The 19,907-nt window shown below is 34.0% G+C and overlaps 1 protein-coding gene across 1 annotated transcript in view; it reads right to left on the reverse strand.

Moving 5' to 3' along the window:
- Positions 1-385: 385 nt before the first annotated feature.
- Positions 386-19,907, reverse strand: part of LOC141507858 (olfactory receptor 52B2-like) — a 44,818-nt gene continuing 25,296 nt past the window's right edge. Inside the window, exons 2-5 of the mRNA XM_074215925.1 lie at positions 12,527-12,673; positions 11,279-11,357; positions 3,983-4,120; positions 386-1,395 (exon numbers count right to left, since the gene is read on the reverse strand). Coding sequence (XP_074072026.1) covers positions 386-1,336 — 951 coding nt within the window. The 5' untranslated portion in view covers positions 1,337-1,395; positions 3,983-4,120; positions 11,279-11,357; positions 12,527-12,673. The remainder of the gene's footprint in view (positions 1,396-3,982; positions 4,121-11,278; positions 11,358-12,526; positions 12,674-19,907) is intronic.

A 19,907-nucleotide genomic window follows, 5' to 3' on the forward strand; every position in this document is an offset into this window, starting at 1 on the left:
AAATTGAGGCAAGGAGAGATTAAGGTAACTTGCCAAAGATAATACACATGAGATTAGAAGTATGAGAAGGGGTGGCACAGAAGACAGAACACTAGCCCCGGAGTCAGGAGGACCTAAGTTCAAATCTGGCCTCAGACATCTAATAATTACCTTGCTGTGTGACCTTAACCCCATTGCCTTGCCAAAAAAATAAAAATAAAAGCAAATTGAGATTTTCCTTACTCTAGGTCCAGTGCTCTACCACTGTACCACCTAACTGACTAATTGACAGAATGAAATCACCTTTGATGTTACATTCATTGTCACAATCATCATTGAAAGTAGATATAGTTTCATAATATTTCTAAGTCACAGTGACTAATACAGAGTACCTTAATCTACCCAATTATCCCCTGAGACTATCAGCTGAGCTTCCCAGGCCTAATTTGGAGAACTTGTGTATGATATGATCCCGTATTTGTTTAGTTCTGACACCATAAATAATGGGATTCAGTGCAGGGGGGACTATAAGGTAGAGATTAGTCAGTAGGACTCCATAATACATGTGGTTAATCAGTACTGTCATATAGGCTGGTAGGTAGAACATGAGGATGACACACACATGTGAACTGCAGGTGCCCAAAGACTTGAGCTGGGCATCACGAGATGGAAGTCGGAAGACAGCTCGGAGAATGAAAGTATAGGAAATAGAAATGAGTATGACATCTAAACCTGTGGACAAGAAAGATAAAACTAGAGTGTAAATGTTATTGGCAGTTATATCTGCACAGGCCAGTTTGGAAATCTTAGTTTGCACACAGTAAGTATCAGCAATGATGTTGTTTCCACAGAATGGTAGTCGCTCAACTAGGAAGATAAAGGGGGAAGTGATAAGTAGACCCCTGGTCACAGAAAATCCCACAATTTTCCTGATCACAGAAGGGGTCAGGATCATGGTATATCTCAATGGAAAACAAATGGCCACATAGCGGTCAAATGCCATGGCCAGAAGTACTGTTGACTCCATGACAAAGATGGCAATGACAGAGAACATTTGTGTCATACAAGCCTGGAAAGAAATGACTTTATCCTGAAACCAAAAAATGGTTAACATCTTAGGCATGATAGTACTAGAGAGCAAAAGGTCTGATAGGGCCAACATGGCCAGGAAGAGGTACATGGGTTCATGTAGACTGTGTTCCAACCAGATGATTATGATCAACAAAGAGTTACCTCCAAGGGCCACTGCATACATGGTACAGAAGGGAATGGAGATCCAGATGTGTAATTCCTCTAGACCTGGGATGCCCCAAAGGAGAAAGAAAGCTGGGTGGAAGGTATGGTTTGTGGCAGTCATGACTTCACACTGCGAACTGAGAATGTGGTTTTTCCCTTTTCATTCCTTAATTTGCTCACCTGTAAAAATGGACAGAGGAGAAGAATATGGCCCAAAGAAATCACCATGCTCTTTTCAACAATTACTTCCCCTGGGAATATATGATCTGAGAGAAACTATTCTATTTACACTAGAGTAGTGCCTTTATACACCTTCCTTTTAGCTTACTCAGTCAATAAGTATTTATTGAGCACCATAAAGGAGATAAAAAAGAGGTAAGCAAACACTCCTTTCCCTCAAGGAGTTCACAGTCTAATGGGGAGATAGCAAGGAGACAAATATATACAATAAGCTAGATCAAAGATAAATAGGAATTATTCAAGGAGGGAAGGCTATAGAATTGAGGAGTTTTGGAAAAGAAAATACTTGACACAAAACAAGCACTTGACAAATACTTATTAATTTTTATGATTATTATTTGAATAAAATAAGGTTAATGTTGTAAATCTCTAGACAAATATCTGTAAAACCTTTAATCTAGAGATGCTTTTGATTTTATGAACCCAAGTATATCGCTCTTTTCAGCAATGTAATGATTCAAGGCAATTCCAAAAGATTTATGATGGAAAACACTATCCACATCCAAAGAAAGAAGTAGAGTGTGAATGTAAATTTAAGCACACTATTTTCACCTTGGCTTTTCCTTTTCTATTTTTAATAGCTTTGCCCTTTTGTTTCTTCTTTCACAACATGACTCATGTGGAGATAGATTTATAGGATTGCGCACTTCCAACCTTTATTAATTGTTTGCTATCTTGTGGAAGAGGAAAGGAGAAAAGGAGGGAGCCAAAACTTGAAAATCAAAAATCTTATAAAAATGAATCTTGAAAAATTAAATTGATATTACTTTCCTTTAGTCCTGGTCACTTAAGCACTCATGTCTTAATCCATCTAACTTTATTATAGCCTAGTCTCTCTCTCTCTCTCTCTCTCTCTCTCTCTCTCTCTCTCTCTCTCTCTCTGTCTCTGTCTCTGTCCATATGTACATACATACATACATACATATATTTGTTTATAATTTGTCTTTGTATGTATATATACATCTTGGAAACTAAGATATATCTATACCTATATCCATATGTGTGTATATATAATATATCCATCTCATCCATTAGATAAAATTTTGCAAAGTTTTATTGAAGTTAAGATATATAGTACCTACAAAATTCTTTTCACAATATTATAACCTTTCAGGAAAGTAAATGAAATGACTCTCTCTTAGATTGCTTCTAATGAAGTCATGATGACTTTTATGGTTCTTCATTTATTTTTCCTTGACTAGACATTCAAAAATCATCCCTTTAATAATATTTTCTAGAATTTTGTAGGTAATTAAAATCAAACTCATTGTTCCATAGGATGAAGGAACTTCTTTGTTAATCTTTAAAACATGGGGGAAATGTACTTATTTTCCTTCTTAGAACATTTCTCCAACTCTGTTCAATTTTAACTCAGCAATTACATCTTCCAGTCTATTCAGACTTGTATTCAATGTAAGATGTTAGAGATAAAAACTTACCCTCTTAATTCAAACTGAATTTCAGCACCCCACTATCCATTTTGTTATATCATTCTTTTTTTTAAGGTTTTTGCAAGGCTAGGTAGTTATTAAGTGTTTGAGACCGAATTTAAACTCAAGTACTCCTGACTCCAGGACTGGTACTCTATCCACTGCACTACCTAGCTGCTCCTTGTTATATTATTCGAAGACTGAAAATAATCTGTGGAGATTTTCTTCTGACATAATCATTATCAGAGCCAGTGATTAGAAGAGTTCTAATATAGCTAAATTTACCTTTCATTTTCAACTAACCTTAAGATTTTCAGTGTCTTGTTTCTTCCTCATCCTTTTTGGGCTAACCTCAGATCTGCCCTTTTCAAAGGTAGCTAAGTGTTGCATTATTAGATATAATTATTAGATATAACATTGTTCCTAAAGTCACGAAGACTTGATTTCCTATTCAACCTAAAACACTGCCTAATTGTGTGACCCCGTCTCAGTTTCCTCAACTGAAATGGTGATCATAATAGGACTTGCCTCACAGCACTGCTGTGAGGATTAAATGAGATAATATTTGTAAAGAGCTTAGTTGAGTCTCTGGATCATAGAAAGTGCTAGAACAATACTTATTTCTTCTCATTTCTCTTTCCCTTATCCTGGACACTTTTCCCTAAACTCAAATTGCCCCTTTCTACATTCTTTTTCCTCACTAGCTTATAGTGTGATTAGACAAAGTATGCTATTAAGGACTCTCTGATTCATGATATCTTTGTTGGAATCCATGACCCAACCAGGAACACAAAGTAGAATCTTCTATAGCAGATTAAGGTAAAGATTTGTTGCTTTGCTCCCAAGCCTTTTCCTTGAAAATGTTCACTATTGTATTGACCTCTTTCAATTTGGAAATTTATAAATAATTGCCAATCAGGGAAAAAATCTAGGAACTCCTGGGTAATTTTCATGGATCCTTACATTTCAGTCAATCAATTCAAAAGTATAACTTGAATTAATTATTCCAAAATGGGTGAAATGCATTTGGTTATGCCTGCTCATCTCAAATCTTTGAGTTACTCATTTATAAGAGAGTCTTTTATTTTTTTTTTTACCTTATCTTTAATCTTCAGGCCAAGAAAAGTTTGATTTCATTGATAGGTGAATATATTTCATGTTTCTTGTCTTGTCAAATATGAGTCTCCCAGAACTGGTGCTGAATTTAATGAAACTTTACTACTTCTTATCTGCATCTAGAAAAGTGAACAATTATGTCTGTGTTTTGTTATTCAGACCTGGGTGACAAGGGAAAGATGTAGAGAGGAGAAGAACAATAATTGTCAACAAATACTTGAAAGACTTTCTGATGCAAGAGAAGTTATGTTTGTTAGGATTGACCACTAGAGGACAGATCTTTGGGATATGAGTAGAAGTTACAAAATAGGTTTAAAGTAATGTACTAATTTTTAACAATGAGAACTGTACAAAAGATGGATTAGATGGATTGATTAAGAGGCAGGATCAGTTTCCCCCTTTCATAGATGGGATTCCTTCTGAACCAACAAATGATCACTTGTCAGACATGAATCAGGGGGCATTTTACCTCATTTAATCCCCACAATAACCTTGCTGTTGAAGAAATAGTCACAAGAAGTTAGTGACTTATCCATGGTGATAAAGTGTCAAAGGTCAAATAGAAACTCAAGTCTTCCTGACTCCATGTCTATATTGCTTTCCTTTCTTATGCAGTTATGAATGAAACCGCATCACCTCTGAAGTCTCTTTCAATTCAAAAATTTTATCTTTTCATTTTCTCTTTCTAATCCATGGCCAAATACAGGCTCATGGGAAATCAAATGCTTTTCCATTGAATGTTAAATTATTTAATCAAAACTATCTCCTAAAGTTATTGGTTTGATCAAATTACACACTAGTTTACTCAATTTCCTTTTGTCAGATATATGTAGAAAACACAAAGGACTATAAATTTGCCTTATGACAAAAAGTAATAATGTAAAAGATATCAATATTGAGACAATGACCTTTTAGTGAACATTGCTGTATATTTTCTTTATGTATTCATTTATATTCTCAAATAAATTTATGTAATTAATTGGGAATTTTTTTTCTCTGAAGAAATTCTGGTTCTTTATGGTATAATGATTAGAGAGGAATTAGATGGCTGCTCACAAAGAGAACTATGGAAGGAGGAGGCTAGATTTTCTCAGCTAAAGTCTCCAGGTTGGTGAATATTAGCTATGTGCTAAGGTGAAAAGCCAGTAACAAGTGTCTGTGTGGTCACAAACTTCAGGCTCAGTTTACAAAGAGGAAATCTGATAGAGCAGGAAGAAGAGTGACCTTAGATCAGACGCAGTGAATTTACATGCTCAATGGTAGCTAGCTACTGGGGAAGCTAAGTGGCACAGAAAAAAGTGTCAAAAACAAAATGATTAATTTCTATTTGTGACTGAATTTTCTATGTATATTTCAGCTTGACAGTGGAAAATCAAATTCTGGAACTTCTTAGATCTTGACAAGTACTGTGCCTGGAGTTAGGAAAAACTGAGTTTTAATCTTGCCTCAGATATTAGCTGCACAACCCTAGGTAAGTCACTTAACCTCTCTATTTCTCAATTTTTCCATGTGCAAAATAAGGGTAAAAATAGCCCTTACTTCACAAAATTGTCATGAGGGGGAAATGTAGTAATTTATGTAAAGCATTTTTCTTCTTCTCTTCAAACTTTTAAAAAGCTATTTTTGATTGACTGACTAGTGTACCAGCAGGTTGGAGTACCTGTGAAGAAGAGACAGCTATTCCAGCCCCAGGGCAACGGTCTGTGAGACACCTGAAGGCCTCATTGGTTCCTCATGAATTGAATTGAATCATGCCAGGTCTCCAGCCTGGAGGTGGTGGTAGTGGTGACTGAGGAGGAAGAATGCAAAAGAGCTAGTAAGGTCACTCCCTGGTGGCAATGGAAGTGAGAATGAAGATGAAAGGTAGCCAGATGGAGTTTAGAGATAGGACACCATGCAAAAGTGGTGCTGGAGGCTGGTGAATTAGCAAAACATGCCTATTTCAGTGATATATCAACAGGTGCCATGGCCTGCAGGGTGGATCCTTCATTCATGGCATCAGAAGAGACTTGACATCCTGATATTAAGATTTCTGGCACCTTAAGGATGGCTAAGAATAAGAACTGAAATGTTGAATCATCTTTTAAATATCCATAAACTAGATGACCCTTTTGATGCCATCTAGCCACACTTCCAGATCATCAATGAGTCAGCAGTTGACTTCTACGGGAAATTTTGCTTTGAGATCATTGAGATAAAGAAAGACTATTATAAGTCATTTCTCTTGGCCAGAAAACACTGACAACTAAACAAATAACTGACAAATGAAAAGCTCTTGCTTGTCACAATTAAAGCCACCCTTTCATTTTACTTCCCTCCCCCTTTTTAGAAGTTTCCCTTCTTTATTTGACCTCATTTTTCTTCTTCTTTGTTCCTTTCTCTCCATAATTTTTAATCTTTCTTACCATGGCATCACTTCCTTGATATCATGCTCTTCCAGAATGAAGGATAAGCATCATCATCATCATCAATCCTTCTTCCAAGGACAGTACAATTAATCATGGGTTTTTAAAATTATTTCCTAAAATTTTAATTTATCTTTTTTAGTGTAGAGTGGGTAAAGGGTGGAAAGTGTCCTATCCCTTTAGTTTTAAACAAGAGGAAGTAGGAGCCTTTAAAAAATGGATATCACCATTTCAGATTTTTTTCATTTCAGATTCACTTCTAAGTGATTTTTTTGGTCCTGCTTTCTTACTGAAGGGCAGATATTAACAAAATTGTTTGTGCATTTCTCTTTTCTTCCCCCCTCAAAATAGCAATATCTTGACTTCTAATTCACATACAAGTTTTGTTGGTGATTTAAAAATATATGTGAGATCGTTAATCTCCTGAAATATTGCCTTATACTCCTATCTTCATTCCTTTTCAGATAGTTCTCAGAAGTTTGGAGTATTGTTAACACTGTATTAATATATTTATTTTTAAGATTGATCCTTTTTTTAAAAAAGGAAATATTTCCTCCTAATCCTTGAAAGGGAGTGAAAAGTATTACATGCCTGGTCTCAGTATTTTTGAGTTAAGCATCTTTTCCTTTTTTTGGTTGCTTTTGCTGAGGAGTGGATTTATTGTCCTTCAAGTTTACCCTATCTACTGCTGATTACTAGTGGCATTAATTATTTTTGGTATATATATATATATATATATATATATATATATATATATATATATGTATGTATATATATGCTTGTAAGATATCAGAGAAGTCCTTAAATCCCATCTAGTCTTTTGTTCTTTAATTAACCTGAAAGGTTTGATGTGATTTATTTTCATCCAATTTTCTGCAAACACCTTGCCTGCTTTTGGAATCATTATCAGTGGCTAGTCCCAGTCTTACAGTTGAGTGGACATCTTTATATAAGTCAATCCTCCTAAACTAACCTGGATGCAGGTATTTGAGCATGATTTCATGCTTCCATTTCATGATCCTACCCTCTATATATTTTAATTTTGAGTTGTCATTGTTGATGACTAATAATCAAAATATTATTATTTAGATTCTTGGAGATATAATACATAGGGTTTGAACTACCTTGTCTTTTGTTTTTAAGAATATAGTAGAATTATATTTTTGTCCTTTTATGTAAAATATTTATACATTTGAAGAAGTGACAGATTCTACAGTTCCTTTCTCATACATTTCATAGCCATCTTCCTTTTAAAGAGATATTATAAGAAATCATAACTTTCTTCATCGTCCTGGGTGCCATAATTAAATGCTACCAAAAAGGAATATCCTTAAGCAGTGTACTGATTCTAGTCACTGATAACACTGGATATCTATAAATGAGTTTCTGATCCACAGTCTACAATAACCTATGCATAAAAGAGGCCTTAATTTTCTTATGTAATTGAAATTTAGATTATGGTTATTAAGAAAACTGATTGTGTTTCAACTAAAAAATATACATAAATTGCAGCTAGGCCTTCAGGTTTTGTTAACCTTCCAGAATTCAGTATAGGTTGTAATATGTTTGTGAGTAATTTGAGATTATTTTAATGACAAGTTCTAAAACCATTTAAAATGAATCTTCATTATTCCTAAGAATGTGTCCCTGAGTGATTATTGAAAAACTATTTCAGAGTTTCTGTCTCACTTTCAACCACAATTACATATTATATAAAGGGAAGGAAAAATCTGGTTCAGAATATGGGTAACCTCTAAACTTCTTGTAGGGATATAATGTTGTGATTTTCTTTCCCCTCCATTCCCCCCTCTCCACACTAATAGAAGGTTTAATTTAAAGTTCTCATAATAGAAAGTTTTGAGGGAAACTAAAAGGCACTAGTGGTCATAGGACTTGTATTGATATCAAATTTATTCACTTAAGAAGAGGGGAAATATGAGAGAAAAGAAAATAAGAATGGTCATTAGGAGACTGAAAAACAGTGTCCAGTATGGAACAATTATTTGGGTATGTAATAAAATATTCTTGCTCCTTGTGTTTTAGGAAAGGGGGAATTCTAGTAATTGAAAGACACAAAAGAAAACATCCATTTGTGCTTTAAGAGTCAAAAATTTATATAGACTTTAATGAACAAAATTTCCATAGGGAAGAACATGCAAAGAAAATCTATGCAAATAATGTTTATCCAGATAGAGGTTGTCTGTGGGCAAAGTTTGCCATCATTTGAAATAATGAACAATGTGGTATCCACACTTAGAAATGACAGGAACCTGTTCTGCAGGGCAGTAGGAAAGAAAATTTCCTTCATTTTTTGGGGGAGGCAATAACCTTTTAAAAATACTTAAATGGTTGAGCTTACTTAGTGCAGTTAAGGATTAAACCTGTCCATTTTATGATGACCTGCTCTTGAAATAACCTTTCCTATCACTTATCCTTCTTTACTACACTATCAGAGAATTCAACTGTGTGATATGTCAGAAAGTCACTATTCTTCACCTCTTACCTGGCAGATAGTTGGTACAAATGGATGGAACATAGAGTTGGAGTCAGGAAGACCTGAATTCACATCCAAACATCACCATCATCATCATCATCATCATCATCCCTGTCATAATTATATACATCTTGTCCTTTTTAGTGTATATACATACATATAAATGAGATATGTCATATAATACTATTAATGAACAGGTCTGATAATATTATTCCTTTACTCAAGAGACTAAGATCAAATGCAAAATCTTCTGTTTAGCATTAAAGTCCTTTTACATCTTTATTATAAACAACCAATTCTTATACTTTGGTCCATGAATAATTTTAATGGAATAAATCTGGTCTTCTCACTATTCTCATGTAGTATATCCTTAAAGCCTGCAATTAACTTTATCCTTCTCTGCTTCTTAATATTTCTTGTTTCATTTGAAGTTTATTATTGGAGACCTTTTTCTGTTTCTTAGCTGCTAGTGATTCCTCCCCAAATTATTTTGAATATCTTTTCTTTACATTTCTATGTTCCTATACTTGTGTTGTTTCCCCAGAGAGTGGATAAAGTTTTTTTATGGCAAGTACAGTCTTATTTTATTTTTGGCATCTCCATACTGGTACATGACAGGAACTTGATAATTTTTGATTGATTGACTGATATTTGGAATAGGAGATGGGGCCAGTCATTGAAAAGGAGCAGAGACAGGCAGGTCAAATGTTGTATGCATAAATGGCATGGGATATTAGATGGGATATTAGAAAACCTAGAAGAGGAGTCTCCCACTTGGAGTAGTTTTTTCCTCCAGAAATCTATGACAGGAAATGTACTTATTTTGCATAGAACACATAGGTATGGATGGGTTTGAGCTTCCATAGTGGAAAAGTTCCCTTGTGCATGACATCATAGATTCATCTGTGTCAAAATATTGCTTATTTTTCTGTTTTCATGGTTACACATTACCTAACTGACTAGACTGTAAGTTCTGGGAAAGGGAAAGTATCCTTATATTAATATGTTTTCCTACTCCAACAATAAGCACAGGACATGACTGTTGCCAAATTTCTAGATGATAAATTGATGATTAATTAATTGGTCATTGTATTTACATAATCTCTTGTTCCAACTTGTTGTTTTCCCATCTTTTATTTTACCTCACTTTTCTCTTCTTATACTTTTTTCTTTCATCTTGATTCTATCTGTTTTTACATCTATCTATCGTCACCACAATCCAGTCAACATTTCCTCACTTCACTGATTCTCTCCCATTCTGCCTCATCTTCCTCAATCTATTAAAAAAATCCCATATCCCCAGAACTATTTCCCATTCTTTTTATTATCTTTCATCCCCATCTATATCTCTCAGATGTTCTCTTTATTTTCCCATGCTTTCTCCATTTCCAGCCTTCCTCTCCATGCCAATTATTTTCCTTCACTCTGCCATTACCCTTTCACTATTCTTCCCATATTTTCTTTTTGTTTGGCTATAACTCATTCATCCCCATTAGAAGTCCTCTTTTTTCCTACAGAAAGAAGTATCACTCACCTCACTGGCTGATATGGTGATATTATCTTGATTATACTGACAGGATCTTTGGTATAAGGGACAATGAAGCTCTGTGTCAGTTATAGCAATGCTTAACATTTCCCATAGGAATGGGAATCCCTCCCACCTCTGATTCAAAAGAAGTGAAATCAAGCAATTAACAGTTTCCTATCTTATTATTGCAGGGCAGGGAGGAGAGAAGCAATTTGATCAGAATCTCCCTTCAGTTTGGTGAGGATGTTGCAAACAGTAGGCATGGTATAATTGAGATTTGTTATGAGATGGTTTTACCATTTCCATTACATTAAATATTGGAATGAGCAATTCAGTGATCATTTGATGAGTGAGCAATTCAGTGATCATTTGATGAGTTTTATGGGATAGAAAATGATATCAGCTTTAATACTTACTGGAATCAAGAGTCTTCTCCCCCAACAAACCTGACAAGAATATATTTGGTTACTGATTTAATGACTCTAAGTGTGGAGAATTCACAATTTATCTCATCACTGGACATTTGTTTTGTATTGTTCTTTCATTTGTTCATTAGTTTAGGCAGAATACACTAATTTATATGACAGAATCAAGATCCCCAAACTATCTTAACAGGCTAGAATAGTGACCTGAATGTAATACGATACCAGGTGGCATGAAAATAATTATAGAGTCCCACATTTACATTGAAAAGTTCACCTATGGAAATATAATATTGGGGATTGTAAAATAATTATGTGAAACTATTTGGGTGAGCTTCAGGTTCAGTAGAAATTGATAATGTGATATAGAAAAAAAGTTAATGAAAGCATTAATAAAAGCATAATATTGACAAGAAAAAGACAATCACCTTCTTTGCATTAAGAGCCATGGTTGTCTTTGCCCCACTCTGTTCTCTTTTCTGAGGTAGAGATGTGGACTCATAGGTTCTAGGCCCAGGAAATAAAAATAAAAAGAGTGGAATCGGTGATACTGTACTCAAAAAGTGCCAAGTGGAAAAAGCACACAAAGATCTAATAATATCTATTAAAATGACATGTCCATTCTCATTTCAATGAATTTCAGAAATTCTCATCATTATGGACCTTAAAAATTACCTTAAAAGTATTACAGGGGGAAAATCTAGGTGGTGCAATGGATAGAACACCAACCCTGGAGTCAGGAAGACCTGAGTTCAAATCCAGTCTCAGACACCTAATAATTACCAGCTGTGTGACCTTGAACAAGTCACATAACCTTACAAAAACAAAAAAATTAAAAAGTAATAGAATCAATGAACTTTGGAAAATTTCAAAGTGTCTCTGTGTGACCATAACCAATCATTTATCTTCTCTGAACTTCAAACTTCCCATCTTGAAAATGTGAAGAGAGAGAAGCTTTTAATGTTTGTAAAACACTTTAAATGCACATTTGCAAAACACTTCAAATGTATTATGTCATTTGAACCTCATACCAAATTTGTGAGGGATATATTGTTACTGTCTTCATTTTACAGAGGAGGAAATTGAGTCTGAAAAAGATTAAATCACTTTCCTAGGTTATGCAATTAAAAAGTATTATCAGAACTAAAATCCAGATCTTCCTGATTATATGTACTTCTGTTTAAGCTAAACCATGCTTCCCCAAAAGTACCTTCAATAAAAACATAAATTCATGACTTAAATAATATGCAAAAGCATGTTGTAAACTCTATTATATAATTACATGATATTACTATAATGTAGTATACATACAATTTTATATTGGTTATAGTGACAGCATCTCTGGTATAAGGGACAATGAGGTTCTGTGTCAGTTATATATACATTCTATGTATAATTTAGTGATCTAGCATATATGATATATTATTATAATAACATAAATATTATTATCATTTTCATTATACATATGTTGTTATAATTGTCAGTTTTTACTTTTTCCTATCATTATCTGTGACAGAAAAATCCCCAGAAGGGAGAGTTAGAATTGGAGTCATTTCACAATGCTGAACTCAGATTTGTCCTTTAGAATATGTCTCTATTTCTTTTGTTCTTTCTGAATTCTTGAACTTTGGCACTTGTTGCTGCTACACAGTAATTATACAATATACTCTGCTTACCTCTGAAATGTAGAAACACATGAGTAGCGAAAGGTCCCCAGAGGCCCCAATCTCTTGCATAACATGGATATAACTAATTTTATGAGTTGATGAAACTCCTTAGACCTCCTTCCCCCCGACAAGAGATGTCACAGGCAATCTTGTAGCCTAAGGTATCAACATAATCATGATATTTATGAAACTGGATCCATATCTTCTATGGACAAAACTCAAATGTGGTTATTAATTGGACTAGTATCTTTTGCTTATAATTTTCTTAATACAACTTTGGAAAATTCTCACATTCCCAGATGCAAGGTCATCACACAGACATTTAGTTAGATACTGCCAGTACTTCCTAGACTCTTCTATAACTGAAATATTTCTGAGTGGATAACTGGATTTATAATAAATAGCACTAATTTCACCTAAAATACTTCCAAAGGTGACTGGATGTCATAATAGATAGAATGTTGCCCTTGGAGGGAGGAAGATCTGAGTTTGAATCCTGACTCAAGCAATTACTGGTTTTGTGACACCGTGCAAGTCACTTCAGCTACCTTAGTCTTGGCTTGTTCATCTATTAAATGGGAATAATAACATTATTTAACATGTTAGAATTATTGAATATAATTGAATTAGATGCTGTAAGAATCAAATATACAAAGTAGTTTTTAAACCATTGATCTATATATAAATGTTAAATATTATTAAGATCATTTATATAAATGAGAAGAAATGCTTTCAATTTACAATCATCACTTAAATTGAAAACAATCAGTATTTATACGTTATAGTGATTCATATAGAATATTTTAATCTGCATAATTTTCTTGGAAAACTTTAACTCAGTAATCCAAATCCAGCCTTGAGAGCCTGAATATGACAGTATCCCAGATCTATTGGTCTTGATACCATATATGGTGCGTTTTGATGCAGGGACACAACCACATAGAGTTTAAATAATAGAATTCAACATTCTAGGAGGACCACACCAGTTAACCAAATGATTTAGAGGTATGGGTTGCATAATCATGTTGATTATAGTGAAGACTATGCTGTGCAAGGAAACCTTCACACTTTTCCATTCTAGGGTATGATTTATAGGAAATATGACTATTGTAGATAATTTAGCTGCTACAGGAATTTCAAACTTAAATAGGCTTCTATTGCTTCCCTATAGATGAAGAATATCATCAATGCCATGCAAGCAGTAACCTGAACCATGTAGTGACAAAAAGTATCCTAGGTATATCCTGGTCTGTCTCTCAATGGGCTAATCATCAATATTATCTAACACTTTCAACTGGGCAAATTGGGATAGGAGTTGAAAGACTTAGGAGAATAAATGTATATGAGACAGAAATGAAAAAGACACCTAAGTCTGTAAACAAGAATGATAACACCAGGGTGTAAATGATATTGGAAATAATATTTCCACAGGCCAACCTAGAGACCTTAGTTTGTTTACAATAAGTACTAGAACTAATGTTTTTTGGATGGCTAGGTGGAGCAGTGGCCCTGGAGTCAGGAGTACCTGGGTTCAAATCCAGTCTCAGACACTAAATAATTACCTAGCTGTGTGGCCTTGGGCAAGCCACTTAACCCCATTTGCCTTGCAAAAAGACCCCTAAAAAACAAAAAACAAAAAGAAATAGTGTTTTTCCACAAAATGGTAGTAGATCATCTAAGAAGACAAAAGAAAAGGTAAGGACCAGGCCCCCTGGTCAAAGAAAATATTCCAATGTTCCTGATCTCTGAGAGAATCAAGGTCATTGTGTACCTCAGTGGAAAGCAGATGGCCAGATAGTAATCAAATGCCCTGGCCAACAAAACATTGACTCTATGGTAAAATTGAAAATAAGAATGGTGAAGCAAATCTAGAAATAAATAGATCTAGTCTGGAACCAGAAAAGAGCCAGCATCTTTAGCATGATTTGAAGAGTAAGAACTCTGTCATAGTGATCATGGCCAGGCAAAGATATATGGGCTCATGGAGACGTTGCTCTAAGCAGAGAAGAATGGTTAGCAAGAAGTTATTCACATATTGCACAACGTACATAAAGCAGAAAGGAATGGAGATCTACATTTGAAGTTTCTTAAAGCCTGAAATACCCATCAAAATGATGAAAACTGGGTGGAAAGTGATTCAATTGGTTATATCCATGGATATGACACTATATTTTGTTCTCTCCTCTACCATTTTTTAATGATCATCTAGAAAAAAGGAAAAAAAAATCCAACCTATATTCACTTAACTATTCCACTATGTGCCTTATTGCTCTGAGTATCATTATAGATTTAGAGCTGGAGACCCTTTGGAGGTTAATGCATCTCTTCATTTTATAGATGAGAAACCTGATTCAGAGTTGTTCACTGACTTGTACCAGGTCACACAGGGAGCTGAACCCATGCCCTCTGACTAGAAATATTTTCCCTTTCCCATTACTTTTATTCTGTAATCAAACAACTCAATTTGTTGTTAGTTTTACTCTCTGTATGTTCTAATACTTCAAAAATATTTTTCTGATAGTATTGAATACTAAAGTTATAAATATTTAGACAGGATTTTCTAAAACAAAAACACGAACATTTCTTTAGCTAAAGGAAAGTAAGCAAAAAACGACCACTTTTTAGAGTTGACAGGAACTTCAGAAACTACATTCAATTCAGGACTGAATAAAAAACCCTCCTCTTGGTTTTGGGGAATTAATAATCCCTTTGTCAGCAAATTATTTCCAAATTCTTTTCTCCTAGGTGCTTAGTGCATTTGATTTTTTTAAACCTTGATTCTTTATTTCCACTATTAAATTTAATCTAATTGGATGCAGTTTTCTGGATCTCAACTTTGTCACCCAACACAACAGTCCTCTCTCAGCCTTGTGTCATCTCTGAAGTTGCTAAGTATACCATCTATGTTTTCACAAATTTCCTTGATAAAAATGTTAAATAGCATTTTAAATAAATAAAGGATATTTAATCCCTGAGAAGTTAAAGGACAGACAACTCCCCAAGCTGACAATTACTTATTAGTGATTCTTTAAGTATGATTAGTATCCACTAGTCCTATGGATATCTTCCAAAACTATTTCCATCCAGGCATCAATCACATCGTTTTTAAACATATTTTACCTATGTCACAGATCTCTTGAATTCTCTACCACTTCAAAGTCCTCTATATATATTGCCATGGAAAGCAAACAAGGACTCTCTAGTCTGCAGAAGAGGATGCAAAACATAATTTCCTTATGTTTGAAAGAGGATCCATAAGTATCCTGTAGATGAATGCAGGAGAACATTTTTTGTTGTTTCCATTTGCCAGAAAATTCTGTTAATCTATTTGAACTCAAAAATGTATTAAAAAGAGTGTGCTGATGAATTTTAAATTTAATGTTTATTATTAATATTTTATCCATCACTTTCATAAGTCTAGACAATCAACAAAACAAGTTTAATCTGACTCCTCACACCCCTACCATCAAGTCAAGATCCTAAAGAAAAATAAACAAACAAAAAAATGTAACATGGTTTTTAGTCCTCTTTTTGGGTAATGACTACCCAAATCACCTCAAGCATTCAATTCAAATACAATTTGTGGTAATTACAATTAACCTCAAGCATTCAATTCAAATATATAGGTTTTTGTTTTGCCTTTAATTTTTGTTTTTTCCTCAACACATTGGCATGTTCTTGGATCATTAAGAAAGTAAGACTCCATCTCCATGTTGGGTATTTCCTTAAAGACTATCTTTTGCAGGTTATATAAAGGAAGGACTAGTACTATTCCTGGAGAATTTCAGTTTTATCTCGAACTGAATATTTATTTATTATTGTGCAAAACATGTGTTATTACTCTTTATTTCTTATATATAAGCTACGAATGACTAGTCCAACCAATCTCAGGTTGACTCAGTCTTTTCTTAAATCATGTTCAATAAAACTTGAAAACACAGAATATATAAAATAATGCATAATCTAGAGCATGTTGTTCATTTTACTTAGAAAATTCAAAATGCTATTGTCAAACGTTATGGCCAACAAAAGAAACAAAATATAAAGTTGTATATACAACTATTGATTTGTCATAGAGTCTGTGAAAGTTGTAGTACTTTACATGCACAGTCTACTTACTCCCCCTCAAAATTGAACTAATTGGTCATGATAACCTGCTGCTGTAGTCATGCTAATGTCTGGCATTGTTGCTGGTGAGACATGTGATTAACAAAGAATTGGTAAAGAATAAATATCCAAGACTGAAGTAGGCCTTAAATCGGTGAATGACTTCAAAATCATGTGCTTAGGTGGGAAGTAAACAGTGATGTCTATTTGTGATTATAAACCTCAAACCTAGTTAATAAGGAGACAATCTGAATTGTGAAGAATTCTTTGGAGAACTGAGAATAATTTCTAAACTAAGTACCTTATGCTTAGACTATTGAAATAACCTACTAGTTGACTGATTTGCCTTCCTCAAAACTCTTTCCCAATCCTGTCTGTCATCACCCTCTCCCATTCAATAAACTCTAGGGACTCCGTATTCTATACAAGATCACATAAAAATCTGATATTTGACTTTAAAGCTCTTCACAACCTAGCCCATCCCTATTTTCCCAGGTTCCTTATAGTTTACTTCACATACTTTACATTCTAGTAACACTCTGCTCCTTACCATTCCTCAAATAAAGCTCTTTAATATCTTTGCATTTTCATTGATTGTCACTCATATCCAGAAAACTCTCCCTCCTCATCTCCATTTTCTAGCTCCTATTGTGCTGTTCAGATCCCAGCTCAAATATCGTTTCTGCAAACTGAGTTTCTAGTCTCCTTTAGTGTTAATGCTTTTTCTCTCTGATCACCTGTGATTTATCTTCATATATCTTATAAAAAACATAATTGTTGCCTATGCCATAGAATGTGAGCTCCTTGAAGGCATAAGACATTTTTTATTTTCCTTTATCTTTAACCCTTAGCATTGTGCCAGACACATGGCAAAAACTTAAATTCTTTCTGATTTCATTTACCTCAGTATTTAGTGATTTCATTATAAAGTAAAAATGAAGACAATAAAAACTTTTGGGGAATGGTTCAGAAATGTGAGTCCAATGATTTATATATTTCTCAGAAACCTTTTACCTGAAAATTATATACATAATATATATACCTATTATATATTGAACACATATTATATGTAATATAAAATATACATAATATATATTATACACTCTTAAGATCATTAGATGTTCCTTTCCCCCAATGCCAGTGCCTTCCTCTGAAATTCCCTTCCATTTATATGGTATATATAATATGTATTATTTTTGATACATAGCCTCCCCAGTTAGAATATTAGCTCCTTGAGGGGAGAGACCATGTTTTTGCCTTTCTTTCAATCTATAGTTTTTAGCAGAATTGTTGGAAAATACTAAGGGTTTAATAAATGTTTATTTACTGACTGGATAATGTACTGGACTTTGAGAAGACCTAGGATTCAATGAAAAAGTTCAAGTCAGTTCTTCAATCTCATTATTTTACTCACGTGAAAAACAAAAAGTAATCCTTGTAATGTATTTTGTTCTTTATAGGGTTTTGATGTTGCCTCCTTTTAGAAGGCAATATGCTATAAAAATGTTCAAAATAATGGTCAGAGCTATTTCCAACTTGTTCTCTTGTTCTTTTGTCCTCCTTTCTTTAATTGGTTTGCAAGATCCTTCTCCCTGGCTTTATAGAAGTTCTAGCCTGTGGTTTAGCAGTTACTGCACAACTATAGTCTCCACCTAGGATTTCTATTTTTCTCATCGAAAAGATTCCATAGTAGAAAGATCATCGATGGACCACTACCTATTACCCTTGAGAAGTACTCACAGTCACCTTGCATCACACTAGCCTGCTATTGTACTGTACTAAAAAAGACTTAACCATCCTTTCCACTCTCTAAGGAATCAACTATATGCTGTTTCAGCAAACCATTTATTAAAATGACTTTTTTCACTTCTCATATAAATATCTGGTGTGATGTCAGCCAGATATTTGATGACAGAAAGGAATAAATAGATGGACACTCAAAGGCCTAAAGGATGCACCCCTCTATTAGGTAATTCTTTTAGGGAGGCTTTATGGAAGGAAATAACCAAAAAGGATGTGTACTTTGCACAAGTGGAGCAAATATACATGTGGATAAGATCACAGATGAAATCATTGTTTGTCATTTCTCATGGTTAGGACATATGTTATCTACTAGCCTGTAAGTTTTGGGATACCTAGATCTGGGTCTTAAATTACTTCTATTCTTTCTCAAAACTACAGGGTACAAGATTAGGTTCTTAACTGGTATTCAAGATAAATGTTGATCAATTGATTATAAATTGAAGGAGTCTTGTCTTTCTATCTCCTAATGATTTATCCTTTAACCTAGGACCATTATTTTATCCTACCTACCCAAATTCAACCCCATTACTGCTTCCACACTCTTCTTTTGCTCCACTCATTTGCATAATTCTTCCTTTATTACAATTTCATCATTATTTCCTTTTTTCCTTTCGCCCCCCTTGTCTTTATAATTTTGAGTGTTTTTAATCATCAGTGAATGAGCAAATTTATTCAAAGTTTTAGTACTAATAGCAAATTCAATCATAACCAAATTTCAGAAAAGTTCTTCCCTTCAAAATTTTATGAATCAAGGTTTCTACCTTGTGAGAATATCTTCTCTATCTTTAATAGAAGCTTCAAAAAATTGGCATTTTTTAATTGACAGCTTCAGGCTAGCTTCTTACAACCAATCTAAGAGTTTCATCAATTACTTCTCTTCTTTCTAGTGTCATACCAAACATTATGAAGTCTTCTAGGTACACTAACAGTTTCAGGCATATCACTCCAACTATTTGCTCCATCAACCATTGGAAAGTGGCTAGAATTGCTGTTATGCCTTGCACCATATCCTCAAACTGGTAGAAATCCAGATAGATAGATGAAAGCAATCTTTTAATTATCTCCCCCCACACATTTTGTTGCTGCTTGTCCTTCATTTTCAAAGAGAACCAATAATATCACAGGATGATATCTGTTGTGGTTGTTTGTCCTTCATTTTCTTTTATTTTTAAAAAAAAAGAAATATTTCATTTATTTTTAAAAAAACACAGGATGGTAATTTTCAACAATCTTTTTTTGCAAGGGTTTGAGTTTTACATTTTTCTCCCTCCCACCCTTTGCTCTCCCTTCTCCCTAACTTCAGTAAGCAATCTACCAAAGGTCATAAATGTGTTAAACATAGATCCATGTTAGTTATGTTTGGGGAGAAGAAAAAAATCAAAAGGGAGATAAATGATAGAAAGAAAAAAGACAATATATAAGATGACATTTAAAAAATTGAGAATAGTAAGTTTTTGTCTGCATTTAAAATCCACAGATC

The sequence above is a fragment of the Macrotis lagotis genome, chromosome 1 (assembly GCF_037893015.1).
Source record: "Macrotis lagotis isolate mMagLag1 chromosome 1, bilby.v1.9.chrom.fasta, whole genome shotgun sequence".
In the NCBI taxonomy this organism is placed as follows: domain Eukaryota; kingdom Metazoa; phylum Chordata; class Mammalia; order Peramelemorphia; family Peramelidae; genus Macrotis; species Macrotis lagotis.